This window comes from Lissotriton helveticus, chromosome 9, assembly GCF_964261635.1.
Source record: "Lissotriton helveticus chromosome 9, aLisHel1.1, whole genome shotgun sequence".
NCBI classification, from domain to species: domain Eukaryota; kingdom Metazoa; phylum Chordata; class Amphibia; order Caudata; family Salamandridae; genus Lissotriton; species Lissotriton helveticus.
In genome coordinates, this window is record NC_136070.1 from 10,740,497 (window position 1) to 10,755,017 (window position 14,521).

General features: G+C 56.9%; 1 protein-coding gene across 2 annotated transcripts in view; it reads right to left on the reverse strand.

The window, feature by feature from the left end:
* The window catches only part of TTC6 (tetratricopeptide repeat domain 6), a 1,585,904-nt gene that overhangs the window by 23,565 nt on the left and 1,547,818 nt on the right, over positions 1-14,521 (reverse strand). The window contains exon 30 of one of the 2 annotated variants that reach the window (XM_078659351.1): positions 9,510-9,680. The exons of the other annotated variant lie outside the window; for it this stretch is intronic. Coding sequence (XP_078515477.1) covers positions 9,510-9,680 — 171 coding nt within the window. The remainder of the gene's footprint in view (positions 1-9,509; positions 9,681-14,521) is intronic. 2 annotated transcript variants of the gene reach the window in all.

Sequence of the window (14,521 nt, forward strand, 5' to 3'; positions counted from 1 at the left end):
CTACCCTCTGTGGTCAGCTTGCTGCCCCTTCCCCCCTCCTGCTACCCTCCCTTCTCCATCTGTGTGCCCTTGTACATATCTCCTGCCCTCCGTGGTCAGCTTGCTGCCCCTTCCCCCCTCCTGCTACCCTCCGTTCTCCATCTGTGTGCCCTTGTCCGTACCTCCTGCCCTCCGTGGTCAGCTTGCTGCCCCTTGCCCCTCCTGCTTCCCTCCGTTCTCCATTTGTGTGCCCTTGTCCCCACCTCCTGCCCTCCGTGGTCAGCTTGCTGCCCCTTTCCCCCTCCTGCTGCCCTCCGCTCTTCATCTGCATGCCCTTGTCCCTACCTCCTACCCTCTGTGGTCAGCTTGCTGCCCCTTCCCCCCTCCTGCTACCCTCCCTTCTCCATCTGTGTGCCCTTGTACATATCTCCTGCCCTCCGTGGTCAGCTTGCTGCCCCTTCCCCCCTCCTGCTACCCTCCGTTCTCCATCTGTGTGCCCTTGTCCGTACCTCCTGCCCTCCGTGGTCAGCTTGCTGCCCCTTGCCCCTCCTGCTTCCCTCCGTTCTCCATTTGTGTGCCCTTGTCCCCACCTCCTGCCCTCCGTGGTCAGCTTGCTGCCCCTTTCCCCCTCCTGCTGCCCTCCGCTCTTCATCTGCATGCCCTTGTCCCCACCTCCTGCTCTCCACATTCAGCTTGCTGCCCTTTCCCTGCATTCCACATGTGCGGGCCCCTGGTAGTCAGCTTGCTGCCCCAACTCCCCTACCGCTTGCCTTCCATCCGCTTGCGCTTGCTACCTCTGTTTCTGCTCCCTCCTCCCTGCTCTCTGTTGTCCAAGTCTCTGCACTGCCCCCTCTCTGCTGCCTTATAAGGTGTTTTTTGCTGCCCCTCTCATTTGCCCTCAATGCTTAGCTTGCTGTCCCTACCCACCTCCTTCCTGACCTCTGTTGTCCTAGTCCATTCCCTGCCCCATCCCTCTTGCCTTGTATGATCCGCTGAGCTGCCCCTCCTGTTTCCCCTCCATGGTTAGCCTGTTTAGCCTAACCCAGGCCCCTACCCCTGTCTGACCCTGTCCCCTCACTCCGCCCCTGCATGGTTTGTTGTGCTGCTACTGCTCCTCCTGCCTTGCGTGGTCAGCTTACAGCCCCTGTCCTGCTCCCCCACGCCATCCATTGTCCTTGTGCGTGCTCCTGCCCCCTTCCTCCTGCAATCCATGGTCCATTGAACTGCTACTATCTCTCCTGCCTGCCCAGCATGGCAAGCTTGCTGCTTGGCCATCCGTTGTCCGTGTGCGTGCTCCTGCCCCATTCCTCCGTTCTGCTATGGTCCACTGAGCTGCCCCTGCCCCTCTTGTCTGCCCCGCATGGTCAGCTTGCTGCCTTTCATTTTCTGAGTCCAGGCTGCTATCCCCTCCATCCTGCCCCCAGTGGTCCATTGTACTGCCATTACCCTTCCTGCCTCGTATGTTGTGCTGCCACTTCCCCTCCTACCCACACTGCCAGGTCAGCTTGCTCCCACTATTCCTGCCACTGTTGTCTGATCCCCCTGCACTCTGATCTTTTGCGTGTATGCCCCTTTCCCCTCTCTCTTTCCCACCATGGTCCGTTGTGCAGCCACTAACCCACCACCTGCCATATGTGATCCGTTTGCAGCCACTAACCCACCGCCTGCCATACGTGGTCCATTGCACTGCCACTAACCAACCGCCTGCCATAAGTGATCCGCTGTGCGGCCACTAAGCCCCGCGTGCCATACGTGGTCCGTTGTGCGGCCACTAACCCACCGCCTGCCATATGTGGTCTGATATGCACCCACTAACCCACCATCTGCCATACGTGGTCCGTTGTGCTGCCACTAACCCACCGCGTGCCATACGTGGTCCGTTGTGCGACTACTAACCCACCATCTGCCATACGTGGTCCGTTGTGCTGCCACTAACCCACCGCGTGCCATACGTGGTCCGTTGTGCGACCACTAACCCACCGCCTGTCATACGTGGTCCATTGTGCACCCACTAACCCACCGCCTGCCATACGTGGTCTGATATGTGCACACTAACCCACCATCTGCCATACGTGGTCCGTTGTGCTGCCACTAACCCACCATCTGCCATACGTGGTCCGTTGTGCTGCCACTAACCCACTGCGTGCCATACGTGGTCCGTTGTGCTGCCACTAACCCACCGCCTGCTATACTTGATCAGTTGTGCGGCCACTAACCCACTGCGTGCCATACGTGGTCCGTTGTGTGGCCACTAACCCACCATCTGCCATACGTGGTCCGTTGTGCTGCCACTAACCCACCATCTGCCATACGTGGTCCGTTGTGCTGCCACTAACCTACTGCGTGCCATACGTGGTCCGTTGTGCTGCCACTAACCCACCGCCTGCTATACTTGATCAGTTGTGCGGCCACTAACCCACTGCGTGCCATACGTGGTCCGTTGTGTGGCCACTAACCCACCATCTGCCATACGTGGTCCGTTGTGCTGCAAGGCCCCTCACACCTGTCTCACATGGTAAGCTTGTGCTCCTATCCCTGACCACCTCCAGCTTTTGCTCCGTCATCCATGTGCCTGCACCTATCCCCAATATGGCATATTGTGCTTCCACTGCCCCTCCCACCAGCCCTGTATAATCAGCTTGCTGCTTTGTAACTGCCACCATGCCCTACGCTGAAGGCCCCTGCCCCTTCCCTCCATGGTCTGCTCTGCTACAAGTGCCCCGGAAGGCCTGCCCTGTGTGGTCAGCTTGCTGCAGTTCTCTCCATGCCCCATGCAGGCTCCTTGTCAGTCGTTTAGGGAAGCCGGGAGGGAAGGGAGAGGTCTGGAGTGCCCTAGGAGCGGTGTGAGGGGGGCCCCCAGGAGATGCACAGCCAGTGAGCTGGTAAATATACTTTGCACTCTCCCTGCACCACCTCCTGCTGCCGGGACCTATGGGGATGGCCGCGATGGACGGCTTGTTCATCGCCGCTGGATCTGCCCTCCGGGTCTGCATGTGACTTCTGCAAGGTCTTCCAGGCCGATGCATGCCTGCCGGCGGGGGCTCCATGCCACGCCCACCCACCCAGGTACTGTGAGTGGAGAGGCTGGCAGGGGCTCCTTGCCACGCCCACCCACCCAGGTACTGTGAGTGGAGAGGCTGGCAGGGGCTCCATGCCACGCCCACCCACCCAGGTACGGTGAGTGGAGGCTGGCGGGGGATCCATGCCACGCCCACCCACCCAGGTACTGTGAGTGGAGGCTGGCGGGGGCTCCATGCCACGCCCACCCACCCAGGCACTGTGAGTGGAGGCTGGCGGGGGCTCCATGCCACGCCCACCCACCCAGGTACTGTGAGTGGAGGCTGGCAGGGGATCCATGCCACGCCCACCCACCCAGGTACTGTGAGTGGAGAGGCTGGCAGGGGCTCCATGCCACGCCCACCCACCCAGGCACTGTGAGTGGAGGCTGGCAGGGGCTCCATGCCACGCCCACCCACCCAGGTACTGTGAGTGGAGGCTGGCGGGGGATCCATGCCACGCCCACCCACCCAGGTACTGTGAGTGGAGGCTGGCGGGGGCTCCATGCCACGCCCACCCACCCAGGCACTGTGAGTGGAGGCTGGCGGGGGCTGTCCCAAAGTCCGTGGGCACCTCTAGGGCAGCTTTGTTGTGTAGCCGGCGATCGCTCGTCAGGCCAAGTGGCGCGTGGCTTGTGGGGGAGCACCACGGGGTGAGGGTCCCTCGCATCCCACCTCTGGCAGTCTCTGGGCAGGCCTGCTCTCAGTGGGTCTGTGGGTGCCAGAGCAGAGGTCGCAAGGTCCCAGGGCTGAAGGGAGCAACTTGGTCAACAGGCCCCAACTGACAGGCATTATGAAATAATGGGGTGACCCATAATGGTCCACGGACTTGGGTAATGTTCCTTCATAGTGTCTGACTCGAGGAGTACAGCACAGATCCCCTGGAATGTGCCTTGAATGCCAAATGAGATGCAATGGGTGATTTATTCCCCTGTGTTTGATTCGATCAACACGGCGGCCTTCTAATCAATTCACTTCACCGCTGATTTACTGCGGACCGCTGCCTGAGCGGCTGTAATCCCCTTCAATCATAGGTTGTTCCTCCTCCTTCCCCTCCTTCCTGATGAAGACCCGCCTGCATAGGATATAAACTACCCTCCATGCGCCAGGGTCGAAACGTCGACACTCTCCCCCTGGGGGCCTGAACCCAACTTCACCTTACCCCTGCCTCTTCACAGATGAATAAACTCTGTGCACTACCAGGAAACAGCAAACACTTGTAAATCCAGGAGAGACAGGCCCAATTGTGAGACTGGTGTTATTGTAAACCACGACTAGTTTACTAAGGTCATTACTAAGGGAAATTGATTGTTTAAATTTGTCCTTTTGATTTCCCTCCCTATACATCTGTTCGAGCACTCTACTTCTTCACACTCCCCTTGGAGCAACCCTTCTTTCTGTTTTGAAGCATTATTCACAGTGATCTCTTACAATAACTGTGAAATTAAACAGTCACTATTGGAGCTATTTTTGGTGCTTGTGTGTCATTTTGAGGATATATATTTAACTGAATTAAGGCAGAATTGGAGTACATTTAGGATGCAAATTGATTTCTATGTGTACCATGCATATACATTTTGACCTAATGAATAACGTTCAGAAGTAAAATCAACTACACACAGTCTAGGACCATTGTTTTTTATACCAACTACCAGGCAGTCCGGTCCTCGGATGCTTGATTCCGGTCTGGGAAAGATATGGCTGTTGTAGTTCGGACTGGACTGTTCCCATGGGGCAACAGGGTCAGAGCTGATTTGCATAAAGCCATTATCTGACCCAGGGTGGTGTGGAGTGCAAAAAAAACGATGGATTTGGGCCCAGATCTTTTGACTGGGGGAGTGTGTGACATTGATCCACATTCAGTCCATCACTTGTTGTTTTTCGCAGCTACGCTCAAGCCATGACGGCAGCCCCCAAGTTCACCAGGGCGATGCCTCTGGGCCCTTGTTAAGCCCCGCCGTCCCCTCCTCATGGAGGTGCTGGGTGAGAGCACGCCCTTGGTGCCTATAGTGTGTCCTCTGTGCTTCTAGTGTGCCCTCTGTGCCTCTAGTGTGCCCTCTGTGCCTCTAGTATGCCTTCTGTGCCACAAGTATGCCCTCTGTGCCTCTAGCGTGCCCTTGGTCCTCTAGTGTGCCCTCTGTGCCTCTAGTATGTCCTCTGTGCCTCTAGTGTGCCATCTGTGCCTCTAGTTTGCCCTCTTTGCCTCTAGTATGACGTCTGTGCCTCTAGTGTGCCCTTGAGGGCTCTAGTGTGCCCTTTGTGCCTCTAATATGCCCTCTGGGCCTCTACTATGTCGTCTCTGCCTGTAGTGTGCCCTCTGTGCTTCTAGTGTGCCCCTGGTGCCTCTAGTGTTCCCTTGGCACCTATAGTATGCCCTCTGTGCTTCTAGTGTGCCTTCTGTGCCTCTAGAGTGCTCTCTGTGCCTCTACTATGACTTCTGTGTCTCTAGTGCGCCCTATGGGCCTCTAGTCTGCCCTTGGTGGCTCTAGTGTGCCCGTGTTGCCTCTAATATGCCCTATGTGCCTCTAGTGTGCCCTCTTTGGCTCTAGTATTCCCTTTGAGCCTCTAGTATGCCTTCTGTGTCACAAGTATGCCCTCTGTGCCTCTAGTGTGCCCTTCAATCAATCAATCAGGAGTTTGTTAAAGCGCGACTACTCACCCGTAAGGGTCTCAAGGCGCTAGGGGTGGGGGGGAGGGTTTGGGGGGGTGCAGGTTCCATTCCATCAAGGAGGGGGTCTGTCGAAGAGCCAGGTTTTGAGGTTTCTTGCGAAGATGGGGAGCGATGTTGTCTGTCTGAGGTGGAGCGGAAGGGCGTTCCATGCTTTGGCCGCGAGGAAGGAGAAGGAGCGGCCTCCAGATCTGGTCTTTCTGGTGCGGGGGACCACAGCGTAGGAAAGCTGGGCTGATCGTAGGGTCCTTTGGGGTGCGTGGAATTTGAGTCAGCTGTTCAGGTATGCTTGTCCGGTGCCGTGGAGGGCCTTGTGTGCGTGGGTGAGCATCTTAAAGGTGATTGTCGCCTCGACGGGGAGCCAGTGGAGTGTGCGCAGGTGCTGGGAGATGTGGCAGTGTTTTGGCAGGTTGAGGACCAGTCTTGCGGCGGCGTTCTGGATGTTCTGTAGCTTGCGGATGAGGTTTTTGTTTATTCCGGCGTAGAGGTCGTTGCCGTAGTCGAGTCTGCTGGTGACCAGGGCGTGAGTGACTGTCTTTCGGTGTTCGAGGGGGATCCATTTGAAGGTCTTACGAAGGAGGCGGAGGGTGTGGAAGCAGGAAGATGAGACAGAGTTGATCTGGCGGTCCATTTTGAGCCCTTGATCCTCTAGAGTGCCCTCTGTGCCTCTAATAGGCCCTTGGTCCTCTAGTATGCCCCCTGTGCCTCTAGTATGCCCTTGGTCCTCTAGTATGCCCCCTGTGCCTCTAGTATGCCCTTGGTCCTCTAGTATGCCCTCTGTGCCTCTAGTATGCCCTTGGTCCTCAAGTATGCCCTCTGTGCCTCTTGTGTGCCCTCTGTGCCTCTTGTGTGCCCTCTGTGCCTCTTGTGTGCCCTCTGTGCCTCTAGTGTGCCCTCTGTGCCTCTAGTATGCCCTCTGTGCCTCTTGTATGCCCTCTGTGCCTCTTGTGTGCCCTCTGTGCCGCTAGTGTGCACTCTGTGCCTCTAGTATGCCCTCTGTGCCTCTTGTGTGCCCTCTGTGCCTCTTGTGTGCCCTCTGTGCCTCTAGTGTGCCCTCTGTGCCTCTAGTGTGCCCTCTGTGCCGCTAGTGTGCACTCTGTGCCTCTAGTATGCCCTCTGTGCCTCTAGAGTGCCGGTGGGGGCTCTAGTATGCCCTCTGGGCCTCTAGTGTGACACAGGGTGCCTTGTGTGACCCCAGGCCCTCTAGTGTGACACCAAGCCCTCTAGTGTGACCCCAGGCCCTCTAGTGTGACCCCAGGCCCTCCCTCTAGTGTGACCCCAAGCCCTCTAGTGTGACCCCAGGCCCTCTAGTGTGACCCCAGGCCCTCTAGTGTGACCCCAGGCCCTCCCTCTAGTGTGACCCCAAGCCCTCTAGTGTGACCCCAGGCCCTCTAGTGTGACTCAGGGTGCCTAGTGTGACCCCGGGGCCTCTAGTGTGACCCCAGGCCCTCTAGTGTGACCCCAGGCCCTCTAGTGTGACCCCAGGCCCTCCCTCTAGTGTGACCCCAGGCCCTCTAGTGTGACCCCAGGCCCTCTAGTGTGACCCCAGGCCCTCCCTCTAGTGTGACCCCAGGGCCTCTAGTGTGACCCCAGGCCCTCTAGTGTGACCCCAGGCCCTCTAGTGTGACTCAGGCCCTCTAGTGTGACCCCAGGCCCTCTAGAGTGGCTCAGGCCCTCTAGTGTGACCCCAGGCCCTCCCTCTAGTGTGACCCCAGGCCCTCTAGTGTGACCCCAGGCCCTCTAGTGTGACCCCAGGCCCTCTAGTGTGATTCAGGGTGCCTAGTGTGACCCCAGGGCCTCTAGTATGCCCTCTGGGCCTCTAGTGTGACCCCAGGGCCTCTAGTGTGACCCCAGGCCCTCCCTCTAGTGTGACCCCAGGGCCTTTAGTGTGACCCCAGGGCCTCTAGTGTGACCCCAGGCACTCTAGATTGACCCCAGGCCCTCTAGTGTGACCCCAGGCCCTCTAGTGTGACCCCAGGCCCTCTAGTGTGACCCCAGGCCCTCCCTCTAGTGTGACCCCAAGCACTCTAGATTGACCCCAGGCCCTCTAGTGTGACCCCAGGCACTCTAGATTGACCCCAGGCCCTCTAGTGTGACCCCAGGCCCTCTAGTGTGACCCCAGGCCCTCTAGTGTGACCCCAGGCCCTCCCTCTAGTGTGACCCCAGGCCCTCTAGTGTGACCCCAGGCCCTCCCTCTAGTGTGACCCCAGGCCCTCTAGTGTGACCTCAGGCCCTCTAGTGTGACCCCAGGCCCTCTAGTGTGACCCCAGGCCCTCCCTCTAGTGTGACCCCAGGCACTCTAGATTGACCCCAGGCCCTCTAGTGTGACCCCAGGCCCTCTAGTGTGACCCCAGGCCCTCTAGTGTGACCCCAGGCACTCTAGATTGACCCCAGGCCCTCTAGTGTGACCCCAGGCCCTCTAGTGTGACCCCAGGCCCTCCCTCTAGTGTGACCCCAGGCACTCTAGATTGACCCCAGGCCCTCTAGTGTGACCCCAGGCCCTCTAGTGTGACCCCAGGCCCTCTAGTGTGACCCCAGGCCCTCTAGTGTGACCCCAGGCCCTCCCTCTAGTGTGACCCCAGGCCCTCTAGATTGACCCCAGGCCCTCTAGTGTGACCCCAGGCCCTCTAGTGTGACCCCAGGCCCTCTAGTGTGACCCCAGGCCCTCTAGTGCTACCCCAGGCCCTCTAGTGCGACCCCAGGCCCTCTAGTGTGACCCCAGGCATCCCTCTAGTGTGACCCCAGGCACTCTAGATTGACCCCAGGCCCTCTAGTGTGACCCCAGGCCCTCTAGTGTGACCCCAGGCCCTCTAGTGTGACCCCAGGCCCTCCCTCTAGTGTGACCCCAGGCACTCTAGATTGACCCCAGGCCCTCTAGTGTGACCCCAGGCCCTCTAGTGTGACCCCAGGCCCTCTAGTGTGACCCCAGGCCCTCTAGTGTGACCCCCGGCCCTCTAGTGTGACCCCAGGCCCTCCCTCTAGTGTGACCCCAGGCACTCTAGATTGACCCCAGGCCCTCTAGTGTGACCCCAGGCCCTCTAGTGTGACTCAGGCCCTCTAGTGTGACCCCAGACCCTCTAGTGTGACTCAGGCCCTCTAGTGTGACCCCAGGCCCTCTAGTGTGATTCAGGGTGCCTAGTGTGACCCCAGGGCCTCTAGTGTGACCCCAGGCCCTCCCTCTAGTGTGACCCCAGGCCCTCTAGTGTGACCCGGGGTGCCTAGTATGACCCCAGACCCTCTAGTGTGACCCCAGGCCCTCTAGTGTGATTCAGGGTGCCTAGTGTGACCCCAGGCCCTCTAATGTGACCCCAGGCCCTCTAGTGTGACCCGGGGTGCCTAGTGTGACCCCAGCCCCTCTAGCGTGACCCCAGGCCCTCTAGTGTGACCCCAGGCCCTCCCTCTAGTGTGACCCCCAGGCACTCTAGATTGACCCCAGGCCCTCTAGTGTGACCCCAGGCCCTCTAGTGTGACCCGGGGTGCCTAGTATGACCCCAGACCCTCTAGTGTGACCCCAGGCCCTCTAATGTGACTCAGATTGCCTAGTGTGACCCCAGGCCCTCTAGTGTGACCCCAAGCCCTCTAGTGTGACCCCAGGCCCTCTAGAGTGACTCACAGTGCCTAGTGTGACTCCAGGCCCTCTAGTGTGACCCTAGGCCCTCTGGTGTGACCCCAGGCCCTCTAGTGTGACTCTGGGTGCAAAGTGCGCCGTAAGGCTCTCTGCGTGCCTTCTAGACTTGCCTCAGGCTCTCTAGGCATTCATCACACACAGGAAGGCACACCATCAGAGATACATGGAAAGTTCATACCTGCGAGAGCTGCCTGTTGTGCAGGTAAACGTTGGCTGCATTGAAATAGGCCAGCGCATAAAGCGGGTTGACTTGCACAGCTGCCTGGTAGTCCTTCATGGCACTGGAAAGTTTTCCGAGGAAGTGGTGGATGACGCCACGGTTGGTCAACAGCTCAGCAGTTGTGTCCAGCTACAAAAGAAACAAAGAAACACCTTGATCCACCAAGGAGGGACTTAGAGTTTAAAACACAGTTTATCTGCCACAGGTAGGTGGGGATCCCACCTGGTGAGGACCAAAGTATCTCAGAGACGTGGCTGTTTTGAGTCAAATCTCATGAGTACAGTGCCTAGTAGGATGAGTCGGCTCAGCAGTGTGCTTGGTATCTGTCCAAGTGCATAAATAAAATGTCCCCTAGGATGTGTCAGATGTCTTGTGCATGGTACGTGTTGGACTTGGCCCTTCTGGCAGGTTCACCCCTAAACTTTTTGCTTGTGATATGTGACTTGGTGCTAGTTAGTTTTTGCTTCTGCGCACTTTACCACTGTGTCCCAGGGTAAAGTGTGTGCGTGTTGTGAGGTTGGCCTGTCCTCCCACAGGAATGCATGGGGAATGTATGTGTTCATGTTAGTTCCTGATGCATGGGGAGTGCAAGCTCGAGTTTGGTATGTGCGGACTCGTGTGATTAAATGCTGCGCGATGATGTGTGCGGCGTGAATGTGTCTTGTGTGGAAGTGCCACTTCTAGAAGTTGGTGTACCTGTACAGTGAATGTGCTGGCTTGTGATTGGCTGGAGCTGGCTGGTGAGCTTGGCTCCAGGAGTCAGGATGGGTCTGCCCCGGTGGTGAATAGGAGATCTGCATGTTAATTTGAGGGAGGGGTGCACCTGGGACCTGAATAGGGCTGAGCTTTCCCCACACAATGCTGGCTCCGCCCCCTGTGGTACAACTGATAACCCTAGCCTGACTAGTGAATGAGAAGAGAGGCTGAGCACATCAGAGTGCTCCAAAACCAGCTGCGACTGGTTTTCCCCCCACCCTGCACCTAAGGACAAAGGGATTTAGTGTATAAAAAGAGGCTGTGACCTCTTGAAAAATGTTCTTCTTCCTGATCCTATCCTGAGGGGGGCCTGCTGCTGCTGGGTGCCAGGAGGGCCGCCACTGGGACTGCCTCCCTGCCTGGAGGGCCCTGTGAGCTGGCACCTGGGCCCAGCATTTGCCCCTCCATCTCCTGAAGGACCTTGCTGGACTTGGGGCGCTATTTCCTGTGGCAGCGCCTGATTTGTACCCCCCAGGAGAGCGCTGGGAATCTAGCCTGTAGCCCCAAACTTCAGTTCCCCGTCTCGAGGGATTCCCCGGCGTGGGGATCACCCTTGCTGCTAATTTGCGGCGCGGGTGCCCACCCCGCATTGCTAGCCGCTTTGTGCCCATCTTATTTATTAATTCATAACGGGTGCCACCCTGTTTTTATTATTTAATTACAGAGGGAGCCTACCCCTCAAAATCACCGCCGCCAGCCCGGGGATCCTCTGTGAGGCGCTGTTCCTGCCTCCACAACCCCAGGGCCGTGCTGCCATTGGCTGCCACAGCCGTGACCCGGAAGTGCTGTCCCCAAAGACTGGAAGAGGACGGGAGCCTACCCCGCGCTCCGGTGGAGAGAAGCTGTACCCGGGTTCGCAGGAAGCAGGAAGCGGTCAGGCGTCCAACCAGCAGGGCTCCCGCAGCCGTGGTGCGAGCCCTGCATGAGCTGAAGGACGTCTCGGCCCACCGGGTCCCAAGGAGAAAGACCCGTCCAGGAGAGCACCAAAGGAGTCCCGCAGAGCCAGTGAGTGGGGCCCGGTGCTGCTTGTGGCAGAGGGGGACGTCGGAGCACATTGCCGGTGCCCGCACCCCCAGTGTGCTCCCTTCGTGTGAGGGCCGTTGTTATTTAGAGCCTGTCGAGGCTCTTCCGATGTTGGGGGCACCTTAGTTTTAAGAAGTCCCAGAGCGGGACACCCACGGGGGCATTTTGTGTATTTCGAGCCCGTCGAGGCTCCGACGACCCACAGGCATATTTTACCTTAGAGCCCCCGAGAGGCTCCGGGGGCCATTGTTATCGAGTCCCCCATTGAGGGACTCCAACGCTGGGGGAGTTGTTTCCGAGTCCCCAGAGGGAGGACTCCAACGTAGTTTTCCACATTTAGGGGGCATTCCTGAGGGTAGAGTGGTCCCGGTTGGCAGTGGGCCGCTCCCCCACTGGGCGCATCCTTGTTCAGAACCCACGAGACTCACGGGGACACAGTTGTCTTGGTCATAGAGCCTGCGAAGCTCCTGAGGCTCCCATGTTGTTTTGGGCCCCATTGTTCCTTTAGAGCCCAGAGGAGGTCTCCAGCTGCCCAGCACTTAGTGGGCAGCTGCTTCATTTAGGCCCCCCAGGAACCCTTCCGCAATCTACTTCATGAGCAGCCTTCCCTGACATTGTGGACACAGGGCATTTCAGCCCCTGAGAGGCCAGTTGGCCTGGGAGACAGTTCTGGTGTTGTGCCCTTGCGTGGGGTACATGTTCTTGGCCCTATATGATCTTTGCGCAAGTGTGAGTATCTGCCTAATGTCATTGCTGCATCATGTGTAATGTTTTATACCTCTGAATGTATTGTGGTGCTTAGGAGGCTGTTTTTCCTAGTATAAGGTTATGCTAGTGAGTTTATGATTCCCTGCGTGATATTCCCCTAAGGTGGTTACGGTTGCATAGGTGGTACTTACCTCTTACCAGTGGTTACTGGTTGTGTGTCCTATTTTCTATTTTCTATTTTGTGCTACATTGATTATTATTCTATGCTCTACAAAGTGCTATTTCTAACAAGTATTGTAAGTCTAAAAGTGCATAATCCTGACAGTGGTCCATGTGGCCCTGTCCTGTACATATATCCCCTGTAAATTCTATCCGTGCCTGTTGGCACATTGTAAAGTGTGTGTTTTTATCTAATATGTTTGCTATAATACAAAGGCTATTTTTATATATACTAACAACAAAAGAAGGTGACCAGGTCATGGGTGGTGTGTCAACATGATGATACCAAAGGATAATGGGGAAGTGCGTGCCAAAGAGTTGAAAGAGTCACTAATGGCCAAAAGAATTCCCATCTGACCACCCTCTTGGCGGAATTTCATCATCTGGGAATTTGTAGATCGACTCAGGCACCGTCCAAACCATCGATGTGAGCGCGGGGTACCGACGGACAGAGCGGGGCCTCAGTTTTCCCGAGCGGTTGCCGGGCGAGGTGAGGCCAGCACCCACACAATGCTGGGGAGAAGAACTCTTACTGTCTCCAACAGACATTGGGGATCCAAGGACCCGGTAGATATAATAGTATCCAGATAGTAACTTCATACTTTACGCTTATACATTCTTGTGTGTCTATGTGTAATTTTTTTGCAGTAGCAGTTTGTCAATTTAGGTCCTGACGAAAGCCGGAGTAATGCTCAAACCGGCTGAAACATGTTGACCATCTCACATCGCCATGACGTTGTCCCATGATTTGACGACTAGGCGGGTTTTTATTGTTCTGACACCTAGACATCCTATACTAAATATTCCCTGTTGTTCTAGGTAGCCAATTTTATTCACACATCGTTATCTAAGCACTGCACTTCACTAGTATGATTTCTTTGAGCGCTAATATGGCCAATGTATCGACAGTTACCTCCGCACCGCTACCTTATGGTTTGGACGGTGCCTGAGTCGATCTACAAATTCCCAGATGATGAAATTCCGCCAAGAGGGTGGTCAGATGGGAATTCTTTTGGCCATTAGTGACTCTTTCAACTCTTTGGCACGCACTTCCCCATTATCCTTTGGTATCATCATGTTGACACACCACCCATGACCTGGTCACCTTCTTTTGTTGTTAGTTTATGAGTAGGGGCATAAGGTGACAGGTCGTTAAATAACACCCCTTGACCCTCCACATACCTGTTTTGTTGAAATATTTTTATATATAACCTTGTGTGGAGTTTCCTTTGTGGTGGGCCTTGGGTGTTGTTGCTGGTGGGTGCGGGCGCAAATATATAACTTACATTGCCTCCGGGATAAGCCTTACTGCTCGCGTCACGTTGCCTAGAGGGTGAGCAGGGGTTATCTTTGGCGTGTAACTCCCTTGCCCTGACTAGAGTGGTGGTTTCTGCCTGGCTTTGGCGCAAGCCTCAGCCAACCGGAAATCCCATTTCTAACAGTACGTCTCTAAGTGAACACAAACAGCGTCTCTTAAGATGAGTCAGATCTGTCACTCCTGGATGCAAAGTACATGTCCCCAGAAAGGAAAACCTAAATGGTGCAGCTGCCCACTAATTGCTGGGCAGCTGGGATAAAACTGCGACATGGGCTCTCCCTGGTGCTCTGGTACAAAGACTGCGCACGTGGGAGCCTTCTAGGCTCTGGAAACAAACACTTGCCCATCGTTGGAGCCCTCTAGGCTCTGAAAACCAATGTGGTGCACCCTGGAGCCCTCTAGGCTTTTAAAACAACTGGGGCCTCAGAGCCCCAGGCTCTAAATACAACAATGCCCCCAAATCAGGTGGAGCCTCGGGGCTCTAAAGAAATGCCCCCAAACTGGGGGAGCGGCCCACTGCCAACCGGGGCCGCTCTACCCCTACTGAGACTGAGCACCAAAGAAAGGCAGCACCACTAAGGGGGGGGGGGGGCACCGGCAATGTGCTCCGACGCCGCCCACAGGGCCCCACTCACCGGCTCTCTCGGGGGTCACGGGGCGGCTCCTCTCTCGCGGGTGCCAACGCGGGGATCTCTGTCTCCGGGCGGCGGCAGCACTCGGCGGGGCTCTCTCTCTTCATGGGAGCCCTGCCTTCGCCATGCGCCCGGTCTTCACCCGGTCCCCCATCTCGGGACCGGGACTTGATGTGGAGCCTTCGTGGCTCCAGGGCAGCAGTCCTCTGACCAGGCGCCGGCCAATCACAGCGCGGCGGTGGGCGGGACTTCCTCTGAAAACCGGAAGTCCTGCCCCGCGTCAGTCACTACAGTGCCTGACTCCCTGTTTGCGG